We start from the raw sequence: 14,457 nt of genomic DNA, 5'->3' as shown, positions 1-14,457 counted from the left end.
ATGACTAAAACACCAAAAGGAATAGCAACAAAAGGCAAAATTGATCAATGGGACCTAATTTAACTAAAGAGTTTCCACATAGCAAAAGAAACTCTCACCAGAGTGAACAGGCAACCTACAGAATGGGAGAAAGTTTTTGCAATATATCCATCTGACAAAGGGCTAATGTTGAAAATCTACAAGGAACTTAAACAAATGGACAGGAAAAAAAACAACCCCATCAAAAAGTGGGTGAAGGATATGAACAGACACTCAAAAGAAGACATTTAAGCGGCCAACAAACATATGAAAAAACGCTCATCATCACTGGTCATTAGAGAAATGCAAATCAAAACCACAATGAGATACCATCTCATGCCAGTTAGAATGGCGATCATTAAAAAGTCGGGAAACAACATATGCTGGAGAGGATGTGGAGAAATAGGAACACTTTTACACTGTTGGTGGGAGTGTAAATTAGTTCAACCATCATGGAAGACAGTGTGGCAATTCCTCAAGGATCTAGAACCTGAAATACCATTTGACCCAGCAATTTCATTACTGGGTATACACTCAAAAGATTATAAATCATTCTACTCTAAAGACACATGCACATGTATGTTTATTGCAGCACTCTTCACAATAGCAAAGACTTGGAACCAACCCAAATGCCCATCAATGGTAGACTGGATAAAGAAAATGTGGCACATATACACCATGGAATATTATGCAGCAATATAAAAGGATGAGTTCATGTCCTTTGCAGGGACGTGGATGAAGCTGGAAACCATCATTCTCAGCAAACTAACACAAAAATAGAAAACCAAACACGGCATGTTCTCACTCATAGGTGGGAGCTGAACAATGAGAACACATGGACACAGGGAAGGGAACATCACACACCAAGGCCTGTCTGGGAGTGGGGCGCCAGGGGAGGGATAGCATTTGGAGAAATACCTAATGTAGATGATGGGTTGATGGGTACAGCAAACCACCATGGCACGTTCTGCACATGTACCCCAGAACTTAAGTATTTTTTTAAAAAAGAAGAAAATCAAGTGATTCTGCTTTTGAAAATTCCTGCTAATGTTTTTCATGCAACATCTCTTTGGTGTGTGGCTCAGGGGTAGAACATTGCACCAGGATTTGCTCACGGGTCTCGTTTCTCTTCCTCCTCCCCCAGCAAATGACGACTGCTTGGAAACTTTTATAAAGGAAGCGGTTGCCTTTGTGGCTGATAGATCTAAAGGTGAAGAGCTTCTGGCCAAAATGATTCAGCAGCAAACCACTCCCCTCCCTAGCACCACGCAGGCAGCCCCCTAGCCCCGCCCCTGCCCCGTCCCAGAGTGGTTTGCAGGGTGGGGTTCCACGCTGTGGCCCCAGCACCCGCCCCTGGTTTGAGACAGCCCACTGCCCCGTGCTACCCGAGAAGGCTCAGCACAGGCACCAACCACTGCCCAGCATTGCCCCGTGCTGCCTGAGGATTGGCACGGGCACCAACCACTGCCCCCAACTGCCCCATGCTGCCTGAGAAGGCTCTGCACGGCCACCCCCGACTGCCCCGCACTGTCCCCACCTGGGCAGCCATGCAAGCGGCTGGAACTCTGCTGGCCTTCTGCTGCCTGGTCGTGAGCACCACCGGGGGCCCTTCCCCAGGTAAGTAGCGTTCTCCCCTGGCCGCTCCCTTAGGGTTTCTCCCTGAGATTGGCCGCTGGTGCCTTGGGTCTTCCCCAGGGCACTTTCCTGGCTTGGAATCCCCACAGGACCATGCGGTGGTAAGAGGTGCTGGGAGTGGTGAGAGGGGCAAGGGGCTCCATCCGGCTGCAGCCACCTTTGGGGGTAGCAGGCTACAGGAATGAAGGGTGTGGGGGCTGCCCAGAAGGCTAGGGGCAAGGGAAACGTCTTCCATTCTCTGGTCTTCACAGAGGTCTGAGAAAGGTCTGAGCAAGGCAGATCTCCCGCAGCCCCTCTGCGGGACGGAGGCGACAGGGCAGCCACATGCCTGCGGTTAGCCTCTTCTATCTGATGGCTTGTCCTTCCTTCCTGCCGGCTGCTGTCCTGTGACTTGGCTCCAGGGACCCTAACGATCAGACTCTTTCACCCTTCCTGAAATCCACTCCCTGAGGGTCAGCACTCAGGGGGAGGGGGGACACGGAGGAAGCAGCCACTGCCTGTGCACTGGGAAACTGAGGCACAGTCAGGCTAGGTGATTTGCCCAAGTCACACAGCCAGGGACAACCTTCCCTCCCCCAAAGGGAACTGGGCCATGCCCTCCCTGGCACAGGAATCAGACCAGGATACTGATGGGAACTTAAGAGGCCCTCGCCTCATTTAACCAACCAGGAAGCTGGCATCAGAGGGTTGAGGTGACCCGCTCAAGTCACACGACCCCCACTCAGCAGATGGGGACAGAAGGGGGCTGGAGTCTGGCCAAAGGGGCCCAGGTTGGGGGGTGTGCAGCAGGACCACTGACAAGAGGACGGCCCCAGAGCACCCAAGGGGTCCACGGAGGGTTCTCACCTCCTCCTGGTGAATCAGAATGCTGAGGACTCAGTGACGCTGGGGGACAGTGTTAAGCTCCCAGGCCTGGCCTAGGGTGGGTGTTGCGACTGAGTGCCCAAGAGGACAGGGCAGGCTGGAGGAGGGAGGCAGCTTCTGCTCTCACTGATGGGAACATGCCACCACCATGGGCTCTGGGTGGTGCTCAGTGAACATGGAGCTCACCCATGGCCGGCAGAAGGCTGGGGACAGCACGCCTGCCCTGCCTCCCAGCTTGGGAGTCTTCTCAGCTCACGCGTGGAGCCCTCCACCCACTTCCCAGCCTCACAGGGGCCTCTCCTCCTGGTCCTGTCATGATGCAGCGCCGCCTGCCCACCGCCGTCTTGTGCCCTGCCCCTTCGTGTCTCCAAGGTCCAAGAGGGAAGCGGGGAAGAGACGCACGTTCACCCAAGAGAAGTGGCTCCTTCTCACACCTCAGAAAAGGCTCTCCTGGAGGGGACATGGAGCCGGCTGTCCTAGCATGTCATGGGATCTAATTAAACCTACTGACTGCTGAGGGGTTTCAGAGCTCTGCTCATCTCATGGAGCAGGCTAGGGACTTGTAGCAGAGTGGTGTGGGAGCTGACGTGCTGGGCAGCTGGCAAAGTCACTTTCCTGGGCTGTGCTCCTGGTCCCTCACTGGTGTGTAATGCTGCACCAAGGCTTTCCCTCCGTTCCCAGTAGATCTGCTGTCGGCCACCAAACCCCAGACGGAAGCTCCAGAGCCCACGTTCACACACATGGAGCGGGCCCTCAGCCTCAGTCCTACCATCCGTGAAATGGCAAGATAACTGCACCCCGCCTCCGATCTTGGGGAGGCTGAAAAGAGGTGGCTCGGGGAAGGCACAGGCATGGAGGCACACGGGGCGTGGGGTGCTCTCTGCTGGCCTCGGCCCCCTGCTCTCTCCAGTGCAGGACCTTCTGCCGCTGTGCTAGTGACAGCCCCCAACACCCTGCCCACGTGCTGTGATCATTTCTGGTGCTTCCAGCAAGGGCCTTCAGTCTTCGGCTGTACAGGGAGGGTGCTGGGAGGCCCCCAGTCTAGCAGCAAGAGAGATGGGAACCTGGGCCCCAGACACAAGCATGCATCCTGCCTCCACCCCACAACTCCTACAGCCCCTCCACTGCCTCCTCTGAGACTAAATTACAGAGCCTTCCTCATGACTGAGCGGGCTGGGGGGCGGAGGAAGCAACAGGGACCCCGAGGGTGGTGCCGTCTGAGCATCTGGCCTCTCTCCACGCCCAGGCACTGAACTGCACAGACCGCAGCACCGAGTCCCTCAGGGCACCTTTCTTCCCTGAGGCTTTCAGAACCTAGGAAATTGCCACACTAGCTTCCGCCACCCTTTTGAAAAGGGCTGTTTCTTTCTCAATCTGACGGGCATCTCTTCTGGGAAGCTCTGCGAGGTGTCATGTCACCCTCTGCCCCCTCCACTCTAGCTGCAACGGTCCATCTGCCTGGACAGGGGCCCTGGGGTCAGGGAGCCATTTCGGCTTCCCTCTGCAAGGTGATGTCACTCCTTACTTCCCAGTAGCAGAGAGACCACCTGCAGCCCGGGGACCTCCTGCCTCCCGGGGAGCATTGAGAGCTGCCGCAGGCTGAGCCACCCTCTATGCGGCAAGATTTGTTTTTCCCAGTGGGGGCATTCATTTGCCCTGAGACCCCTGCTGTGGCCATGTGCATTTTGATGTATTTGATAATGATTACAGTATTGCACATCATTTATTGACAAGTGCTTTGTGTATGTTGCCTCATATATTCTCACTGTCGTCAACATCCTCATTTTACAGGTGAGGACACGGAGGCTCAGAGAGGTTAGGCAGCTTGCCTGAGATCACACAGTCGGTGAGAGGCAGAGCTGGAATTCAAACTCCGGGTGTGTCCCAGTGGGTTAAGGTCGGGACTGATCCTGGGAGAGCTGTCTGTGTCCTGTCTGTGCCAGGGGCATGTGTGTGCCCTCAAAAGAAAGTCTCCACCATTAGCCATCACGCAGAGACCCGAGAGTACAGTGGGCGGGTGTGGCCCCAAGGACCTGGGCTTTCTGAATTTTGATGGTGTCATGTGAGAGGGCTTGGGGTGACGGGGTGAACACCAGCACCCCTAAGCTGGACCTGTACCCCCCAACACCCCAGTTCTCAGACACAGCCAGGCAGACCTTATGCTCTGGGTGATGGGGGCCAATGGGGCCCCTCCCAAAGGGTCTCCCCACCCAGCTCAGTACTGGCCCACGGAAAGGGCACCCCCTCAGGTGACACAGGGAGGGACACCAGCAGGGACCATCTGCATCCAGCTCTTGGCACCCAGGTCCCCATCTCAGGGATAGTTTCACAAGCAGGGGCTTCCCAACCTCTCGGCCACACCTAGAACACTCCTGAAAGAGGGAGGCGGTGCGCAAGGCCAGCCCCTGCTGTGCCCACCCATTTTCCTACTAAAGGCAGGTGGGAAGGGTCTGCCTGGTGTCACCACAGCGATCCCTGTCCATGTTCTCTCTCTTCTCAGAATGGCTTAGTACCAGCTCTACCACCAGGCCAATGCCCCGAGGACAGGAACGTACCCTGCCCAGGGCATGCCCAGCAGCTGTCAGAAGCTGCAGCTCCCTGCTGCCTTGGGCAGAAGCCCTGGCAACTCCCCTGGCACGGCAGCTTCACATCTGCACCCCAGTGCACACTGGTCCTTGGGTGCCCCGATAGGTCTGTGCCCCATGCACACAGCCAGTCAACGCTCAGAAACACGGGGCTGCAGCACGAAAGCAGGATGATCGCAGGGTCCCAGGACAAGGAGACGGAGGAAACTCAAATCCATCTCCCCGAGGAGCCTGGGGCCCGGGTTTTTAAGGGTTCTGGAGTAGCGAAGTGTGGAGATCGACTGTTGGAAGGGGCAGCGTGATGTCACAGCACAGGGAGAGGAAGCAGCTGTGTTTTCGTGATGATTCCGTTCCTCTGTGGGGGGGTTTCCAAACTGGTTGCTGGAATTGGGATCTGAAAAACATCTTGGGCGAGAGAGCAGCCTGATTCAAGCTTAATTATGAGTATCTTTCTGTCCAGAACCTGGCATGCAATTCTTGTCAATGTGCGGGGACGGTTTCATTCGCCTTCCCATGACTATGTGTCCTGGGGCCTGCTCAGCACCTGGTATCATCAGGCCCTGCCCACCCCCGCCCCACCTCCAGCTTCTATGTCTGGAAGCTCCCTACCTGTCTCAGGCACGGCCCACCTCCCCTCCCACCCTGCATTAGAAGCAGTGGTGGGCTGAGGTCAGGCTGCCCTGGCAGGCTCCTGGCGGAGGCCTCGCACAAAGCAGGTACCCCCACTCCCCTCCAGCAGGCCTGGTAGGCCCCAGGCATTGTTTCTATACAGACGAATTTTATGTGCCTTTTGTTTCTTCTCACAAGCCTGATGGTCCGTGGGTTCTTTCCGTTCATGTCACCCTGGCCATCACCACCGTCACCCTCTGCACCCAGCAGCAGCCTCCAGCGTGGTCTCCTCAACTCTTCCCAGCACGTAGCTCCCTCCTCCCCTAGGTCAGTTCAGCCACCTTCCAGCTGCTACCCCGTACCCTGCCCCTCTGCTCACCCATTTTACCCTCAGGTTGGCGTCCTGTCCTGTGCCCCAGCCTCTGCCTCCCCTCCACTGCGGGCGGGGCCTGTCTCAGAGTCCACCCTGCATCTCCCTTAGCACCTGCCAAACAGTCCTTGAATGAGGAAAAAGCGAGAGTGGTGTTCCGAATTAGTCACACCTGGGTTTAGCCCCCACCCTGCACTCCAAGCTCTTGGTCTCCTCGCCTGCAGAATGGGCATGCAGCAGAAAAAACAGCATCGCGGGGCCCTCCAGACAGAGCAGGAGAGGAGGAGAGCACCCATTCTCCCACGGCCCACCTTCAGCGGCACAGAGCAAACCCGAGTCCCCTCCCTGGGGGCGGTGGGGGGTCCTCTCCACAGTTCTTTGACTCCAGCGGAGGTTCTCAAAGAGCTGCATTCGCTCACCACCTGCTGGGCGCTTGTTTTCTTCCCTGAAGATGACTGGCCCCTCTGGGGTGTTAATTCTTAACGATCAACCTTTCCTTGTTAATTTCTCTTAACAAATCATCCTAAAAATAGGTTTGACTTTTAAACATTTTTAAATTAAAAATTGAGCTTTTAATATCTGTTTAGACAACTGTAAGACAGTGAAAGGTTTAACTTGAAGCCTACATTTTAGGAAACATGTAGTTAAATAAAAATATACCAATTTCAGTATTTCTCATAAGCTTTTTATAACTTTAACACAACTTTTTAGGAACTAACGTCATGAGCTTGAAAGGGAAATTTATCTGAAGTTCAGTGTAACTGAGTTTCACTTCATTTTTAAAATTCTGTTAATCTCAAGCAAAATTAAATACATTTTATTTTTTAAAAAGTTAATAATGGTTAGCTTTAAGATACCAAGAATAATTATTTTTTGTTATGCTCCTCTGTATTTTTCAAATTTCCTACCAAAAATAGGTAAGTTTATAATCAGAGAAAGTCATAAAATATAGTATTTACAAAGAAAAAAAATGGACAGCCATATTAATTTAATGTGAGGAAAGAAAGCAAAAAAATAATAATAATAATAAAAACACTAATCTCTGATAGCAAAAATACACTGAACACACACTACCCCTTCCACACACGTGTCTCTTTCTTTCTCTGCTGTTCAGATGACAGTGATGAGCAGAAACCAAGCTAGTTTCCAGAACAGTTTTTTGTTTTAACTAAAAGCCACATTCAACTTCCTGTCATCAACAAGTGCAGGGACCAGAAGGAGCTGGCTTTGGCACTGGGGCCCCTCCTTCCTGATGGTAACACTGCAGGCCCCAAGGACCCCCCACTGCCAGCACCAGTGTCAGAGTCACCTGAGAGCCTGGGGAAATGCAGGTTCCAGGGCCTCCCCTAGATGGCCAAGCCCAGCCCCTGCTGCTCAGGAACAGAGCAGTTTCTATTCCATCTTCAGAGGCCTAGTCTTAAGCAAAGGCTGCAGCAGTTTCAGGGGGGATGTGTGTGACACTAATTACTGTCAAGGACGGTCCCAGGGCATGCCAGTGCAGGACACAGCTATCCAGCAGCACACGGGACCAGCACATGGCCAGCATTCTCTATGGGGTGGGGCGCCAGCACTGCGCTGCTTTCTTGGGATGGAAGGCCAGGCTTCCTTGGCTGCTAAAGCACGAGGCAGGCACAGTCATCCAAAGCCCAGCCATAAAGCTCACCTTCTGGCCCGGAACCAACCACAGGACAGCCACCTGCCAAGCGGCCTCCCTTCACAATGGACACTCTTTACCGGGATGGGGCAACATTCCCAAGGCCACAGAACTTCTAGTCCCACACCTTCTTTGCCCACTCCTGGCACTGCACCGCCCAGCCTGGGGGTGCCACGTGGTGACCAGAAACCTCGGCATCCTGGCTGTCTACCCTTGGTGGGGTCTGGTGTGCACCCACAAACATCCAGGACCCAGGAAGGGCCTCTTGCAGACCTCAGGCAGCAGTGGGAATGGCTCCTCTGGGGCCCTCACACTGAGTTGACACTGACGTCCTGGCAAGGCCTCCCTGCCATGCCCAGCTATGAAGCCTGTCCCCTCCCGTTCCCCAATCACCCTGCCCCCAGTGCCCTGGCACCCAGCTTTCCATCCAGACCATAGCAGGCTGCAGCCTCAGGCACAGATGCTAGGGGACAGACTGCGGGGGAAGCCCCCGGTGCTGCTTCCCCATCTTGTATCCAAATATAGGCCTCCTTGGTACAGGAAGGGCAGGCCTCCCTGACCCCAACGAAGCTTGTGGACACAGCGCACTGTCACCCACAGGAGTGAAAAAGACTGTCCCTGGAAAGTCAGGAGGCAGTGCAGGGGTATCAGGTGCTGCAGGCTGCCAGGAGGGGTGCCCTCCTAGGAGCTGGGCCTGAGGCTGAGAGCCAGGCAGGCAGAAGGCCTTGAGAAGAGGACGGTGCCATCTCCTTCCAGTGGGAGGCCCTACCTCCATCCACCGCCTAGAGGGCCAGGCTGGGGCTGACTTTCCCTACCGTACTAAGGCTACATCCCGTACTTAGGTTCTTACCTGTGGGACATGTTCTGCTTTTATCACATATGTTGGAAATAACCCTGGGTTCTGAAAGGGGGGCACAGGTTCATTGCACCCCCGGCACCTGGTCCTCAGCTCTGAAAATGCAGCAACAAATGCACTGCAGGCGTGTCGGTCGGGGGACAGATGAGGGGGCAGGTGAGGTGGGAGAGGTGAGGGGGCAGGTGAGGGAGCAGGTGAGGGGACAGGTTGGGGGACAGGTGAGGGGGCAGGTGGGGAGCAAGTGAGGGAGGACAGGTGATGGGGGCAGGTTGGGGGGGCAGGTAAGAGACGACAAGTGAGGGGGCAGGTGGGGCATGTGTGGGGGCAGGTGAGGGAGCAGGTAAGAAAGAACATGTGAGGGAGGACAGGTGGGTGGACAGGTGAGGGGGGCAGGTGAGGAGGGACAGTTGAAGTGGGGCAAGTGACGGGGCAGGTGGGGGGGGCAGGTGAAGGGTGGGTGGGCTGGGTAAGCGGGGACAGGTAACAGGGGCAGGTGAGGGTGGGGCTGGTGAGGGGGGAGCAGGTGAGGGGTGGGTGGGGCCGAGAGGCACACGCCAGCAGAGAACTGAGAACCACAGAGGCATGAGGTATGACACCTGGACTGAAGACCCCGCTAACATCAGTGTTCTTATCTGGTTCTTCGTCTCTTTCAGATACTTGTTCCCAGGACATTATCTCAGGTGTGAATCCAGGATTTCCTAAAACAATAAAGACCAACGACCCAGGAGTTCTCCAAGCAGCCAGACACAGTGTTGAGAAGTTCAACAATTGCACGAACGACATGTTCTTGTTCAAGGAGTCCCGCATTACAAGGGCCCTAGTTCAGGTAACGGTCTGGGTTCTGGTCACATGTCACGAACAGCCCTAAGCAGCTGAGTTGCTACAGTGCGACACCTAGGCGAGCAGGGCGGATGTAATGTGAAGTCGCTCCTAAGTGCAGAACTCTGGGCAGAAAGCAGATGCATACGGGGTTGGAGTGGACAGCAGCAGCCGAGGCCAGCATCCCCAGGGCAAGGCACAAAGGTTACACAAAGCACACGGCTCCCCGGCAGTTACCAGGCCCCTGGCCCAGAGCCCACTAGGCATGGGGTAAGAAGGCGCCAGGGCCCTAATGGGGCTCCTGGAGGCGGGCGCCAAGGCTGACAGGGGAGAAAGCCACTGTCCAAGGAGCTGTCCCTGCTGGGACCATCTGGCCTCACCCCTCACGTGCCCTGCAGCCCAGAAGTGTCCTTGCCACTTTTCCCCTGGAGTGCTCACTCACATCCCAGAGTCCCAGAGCTCTGCCCAAGCCACTGCCCTTTCCCCGACTCATTTTTACTGTGCCTGCTCAGCACCCTCCCTCCTAGGGGACCCTCTGGGACACAGCCAGGCCTTGCTCGTCTGTGTCCTGAGAACACCCACTTGCTAATGTGGGACACAGGCTGTGGATGACACCCACCACCGCGTGCTGGCGCCTGGAGGGAAGGGACAGAAGCAGCCCTGTCCAAGGCAGTCTTCACAGTGTTCATGGTTATGCTGGTCACAGGTCGGGTTGATTTTTATAACCTAATTATTTCCGACAATTGCAAACTTGTGAAGGGCAGCATGCTTTCCTATGAGAAGCGCGCTACAGAAGGCAGTATGGCGTGTAGCCAGGGTCGTCACTCCACAGCCTGGCCTGGGTGACGCAGGCCCTCCCTCCTTCTCCGGGAGCCAGCGGGATGCCCTGGGCCTGAGTCCTCGGGGTTCTCTGGGAGGGGGCTTGGAGGTTGCCCCTCTCCAGCTTGGCGATATTGGGGACAACGTAATTTCCCTAGAGCCGAGACTAAAACCTGAGGAATTTTTCTTCAACTCCTCCGAGACCACAAATGAGAAAGAACCAGGCGGCTGCCATATCCAAGTGGAGAAGGGCTGTCCGGAAACTCAAAACTCCCAACCCCAGGAATGGGGAGGGGAAGCCCACAGACCCCAGGCCTGACACAGAGGCCACAAGAAACAGCCATCATGGGGCTGGAGTGAGGGCTGCAGGGCGGGCTCAGCAGGGCATGCAGGAGACCTAGTGTGACGTCCCTCCTGAGTGCAGAGCTCTGGACAGAAAGGAGACACCTGTCTCAGGAAGGGGCACAAACCCCAGCACGGACAGGGAGTGGAGTGGGAGGGGTCTGCAGGCTCTGCCGTAAGCCGGAAGCATTGCCCCAAGACGCCGGCCCACTTCCCTTCTCCTGGGTGGGCACCTGCACCACTGTCTTGAGGCCCCGCTTGCTAGTGGAGGAGCCTGCCCTCCCTCCCCGGTGCCCACTAACCCAGTCCCTTTGCTCCCTACAGATAGTGAAAGGCCTGAAATACATGCTTGAGGTGGAAATTGGCAGAACTACCTGCAAGAAAAACCAGCACCCGCGTCTGGACGACTGTGACTTCCAAACCAACCAAACATTGAAGCGGGTAAAGCAGCAGGCCCTTCTCTCAGATGCGCCCTCTCTTCCCCAGCCCACTCCCTCCCAGGGCTGTGAAAAACACCCTGTCACCATTTCTCTAACACAGCACTCCAAACCTCACCCCTGAGGAAGCCAGGCCTTCCAGACTCCCGCATGACCAAGGATCCGGGAGAACAGGAGGTAGAGCCTGTGCCAGGAGGTCCTCAGACGACATCCTCCCGTCCTAGAGGCGGAGACACAGCTCGGGAAGAGCGTCCTGGGGTGCGGGTGGAAAGGGTTAGAGTAAGAAAAGCTTTCAAACAATCCAGAAATTATATATATATATCATATACATGTATATGATATATAGGATAGATATCATATATAGCATATCTCTGCAGAGAGAGCAAGAGAAAGGAAACATGGCAACATTCAGCAATTATAGAGGTGAAAAGCATATCTTCTTAAATCATTCAAGTTTTCTGTAGGTTTGAAATTTTTCAAAATGAAAACTAGGGGCAGGAGAAGAGCTCCTCTGTGAGGAGCATCCCTCCACGGGCAGAGGGCTCCCCGCAGGGCAAGTCTGAGCTCTCAGGTGTGCCCTTCTGTTTCAGACTCTGAGCTGCTACTCTGAAGTCTGGGTCGTGCCCTGGCTCCAGCAGTTCGAGGTGCCTGTTCTCCGTTGTCACTGACCCCCGCTTCTTCAGCAAGACCACAGCCGTGACAAACACCAGGATGCGTGCTCCCTGTCCCCCTCCCACCCATCTCATGACCGGCCTCACAGACCCTCTCAGGCCTCTGACGAGTGAGCAGATGAAGTGCCGCTGGGTCACTGCAGGGCAGCTGGAATGGGAGCATGGTAGAGCCTCCTAACAGATTAAATAGATCACATTTGCTTCTAAAATTAACTCCTGTTTCTGAGGCTGCACACCTAGATTCCGGGTCTGGGTGCAGGGGACTGAGTCAATGGAGGGAGTTGTGAAAGTAAGGGATGAGCCCCCGTGGCTACAGGCCCCCAGGAGAGCAGGGTACAGCTCTGGGTCTGAATCAGCGGCAGAGCTGTGGGCAGGGACCCCATTGGCCACTGGGCACCTTGGCCTGTTGTGATGAACACAGCTGGGAATCAAGATGAACAGCGAGCAGCAGCCATGCTGGCCCTTTTAGGGGAGCGTCGGGAGGTGAGGCAAACCTTACCAGGGATCCCCTTTACCAAGGGTTCTGACAAGTTGAAATTACTTCCTCTGGGGGCCTGACCAGCCTGAGCTGCTAGCTATAACCCTCCAAAGGCCAAAGCCCCAGAAGAGGTGAGCTGTCCACACCAGGAGCAGCAGGGCCACGGCTGTGCCTCCCTGAGGTTCAGGCCTCGCAGGGACTTGCCCTGCTGCCTGAGTGGGGGCAGAGCAGCAGACCACTCCCCAGAGCCCTCCAGAGAGGGCGCCCCACTGAAGATGACTGTGCTGGGGGTGCAGGAGGAGGGAGAGGCCACCAAGGGCTGGAGGGCACCAGGATTGGAAGAAGACTGGAAGAAGTGCCAGACTGGGCCACCTTGAGATCTGGGCACCCCAGAGGACTCTGCTGTGCAGCCAAGGTTTGAGTCAGTGCCCTGCCATGATCCATAGGTTGCGGGGGCACTGCACAGCCAGCCGCTGTCACCCTTGCTCCCAGCTTCACCCGCGCGTTCTCCAGTCACATCCCCAGGAGGCTGGCTCGGCTGTGCTAGCTGTGACTCTGGCAGTCACTAACCTAACCCTTCGGAGCCTCAGTTCCCATTGGTACAATGAGGCCATGTCTTCTGGAATCATTAAGAGTCAACATATGTGAACAACTTTCAGAACTACAGACCACTCTGCAAGTGTAAGCTGATGATAAAAATCTCAAACTGAGATCTCTGTCCTATGAAATGTAATAGCTGAATCTTGATGGAGTTTCTGTAAGGGATAACAGAGGCACACGATGAGTCACCCGATTAAGAGCATGTTAGTAATTCACGTTAGAATGAATCCCTTTTATGTTTACAGCAAAAGCATATCACATATTAAAACCTAATAAGAAGACTCTATTTCACACCTCACCATGTCAAATTACCAGATAAAACACAGGAAATGACACTTGGAGACAGAAAATCAACAGCTAAGTCAAAATCAAGACTCCTTTGCTAAAAACTGTGACTAACAGTTTGCCAGCTTCTTTATATTTGTGAAAATTATGCACTGAAAGCAAAGCTCTCTGTTCTCAATTTGAAAAGGGAAGTCTACCTATAAGCCCAGTACATTTACATTGTTTGTATGACAGAATGATTAGGTATTATCTTACTTTCTTTGTATACTTGACATACAAGGTACATCATTTGTTACTAAAAGTATTTCTAATGACCACTAATTTTCTTTCCTATAGAGTCACATAAAAAATTTTGAGTTGTTCATCTGACACAATGTGGGTCACACCAACTAGATAGAATCTCATCTTTGCCTCTGTCCTACTGGTGCTGCCCCCAGGAGCCAGCCTCGAGAAGGGGGGACACACAATTAACCACCAGAATCCCAACTCTCTTCCCCAACATGAGGCCTGGCCAGTGCTGGGAGAATTAACCATCAGACTCCCAACTCTCTTCCCCCAACATGAGGCCTGACCAGCGCTGGGAGGAATTAACCATCAGACTCCCAGCTCTCTTCCCCCAACATGAGGCCTGGCCAGTGCTGGGAGGAATTAACCATCAGACTCCCAACTCTCTTCCCCCAACATGAGGCCTGGCCAGTGCTGGGAGAATTAACCATCAGACTCCCGACTCTCTTCCCCCAACATGAGGCCTGACCAGCGCTGGGAGGATTAACCATCAGACTCCCAACTCTCTTCCCCCAACATGAGGCCTGACCAGCGCTGGGAGGAATTAACCATCAGACTCCCGACTCTCTTCCCCCAACACGGGGCCTGACCAGTACTGGGAGGAATTAACCACCAGACTCCCGGCTCTCTTCCCCAACAGGGCCTGGCCACCACTCAGGGGAGAGGAGGGCACAGGAGTCTAAGGCCAGCCAGTGCACACAGATGGTCCCGATGTTACCACAGCTATCAGTTCTCTGAATTTCTGTATCATTACATATTTATCTGATTTTTTTCTAACTTTTATTAGTATCCATTTAAAATACTGTCTCTGTGAAGTTACTCCAAACATTTTTGGAGGCACAATCTCTATTACTCTCACAAATACCCAGGAAAGAAAGGAGCAGATGTCAGCCCCATTTCGTAGGCTGGGAAACAGGAGAGAAGTGTAATATCAACTTACACCACAAGGAGTCAACGTCAAGAGCAGATGGCCTAAGGCTGCCTGCTCCCTGCCCGAAGACGGCTGCCTGACAGGTCCCGCCGCTTCCCTCCTGAGCTAGTCGGATGGACTACTTGGCCTTAAAACATCATCCTCACCAAGACAATCCTTACATCAACACCTGATGAAATTAAACTTCAGTACTGTTAAT

At 54.3% G+C, this 14,457-nt stretch overlaps 1 protein-coding gene across 1 annotated transcript; it reads left to right on the top strand.

Moving 5' to 3' along the window:
• The first annotated feature begins 1,383 nt into the window (after positions 1 to 1,383).
• CST7 (cystatin F) lies at positions 1,384 to 11,888 on the top strand. The gene is made up of 4 exons (XM_005568154.5): positions 1,384 to 1,635; positions 9,245 to 9,417; positions 10,896 to 11,012; positions 11,599 to 11,888. Exons 1-4 carry the CDS (start codon positions 1,500 to 1,502, stop codon positions 11,674 to 11,676), a joined length of 504 nt encoding a protein of 167 aa, XP_005568211.2. The 5' UTR covers positions 1,384 to 1,499; the 3' UTR covers positions 11,677 to 11,888.
• The last annotated feature ends 2,569 nt before the right edge of the window (positions 11,889 to 14,457 follow it).

The sequence above is a fragment of the Macaca fascicularis genome, chromosome 10 (genome assembly GCF_037993035.2).
Source record: "Macaca fascicularis isolate 582-1 chromosome 10, T2T-MFA8v1.1".
In the NCBI taxonomy this organism is placed as follows: Eukaryota; Metazoa; Chordata; class Mammalia; order Primates; family Cercopithecidae; genus Macaca; species Macaca fascicularis.
Note: the sequence above shows the minus strand (reverse complement) of the source record. Positions and strands in the feature narration are given on the sequence as shown.

Excerpts from the sequence above, each read along its gene's own strand:
- CST7 (XM_005568154.5), top strand. The coding sequence starts at position 1,500 with ATGCTGCCTGAGAAGGCTCTGCACGGCCACCCCCGACTGCCCCGCACT. Across the intron at positions 9,418-10,895 it reads TTACAAGGGCCCTAGTTCAG|ATAGTGAAAGGCCTGAAATA; the intron begins GTAACGGTCTGG and ends TGCTCCCTACAG. Across the intron at positions 11,013-11,598 it reads CCAACCAAACATTGAAGCGG|ACTCTGAGCTGCTACTCTGA; the intron begins GTAAAGCAGCAG and ends CTTCTGTTTCAG.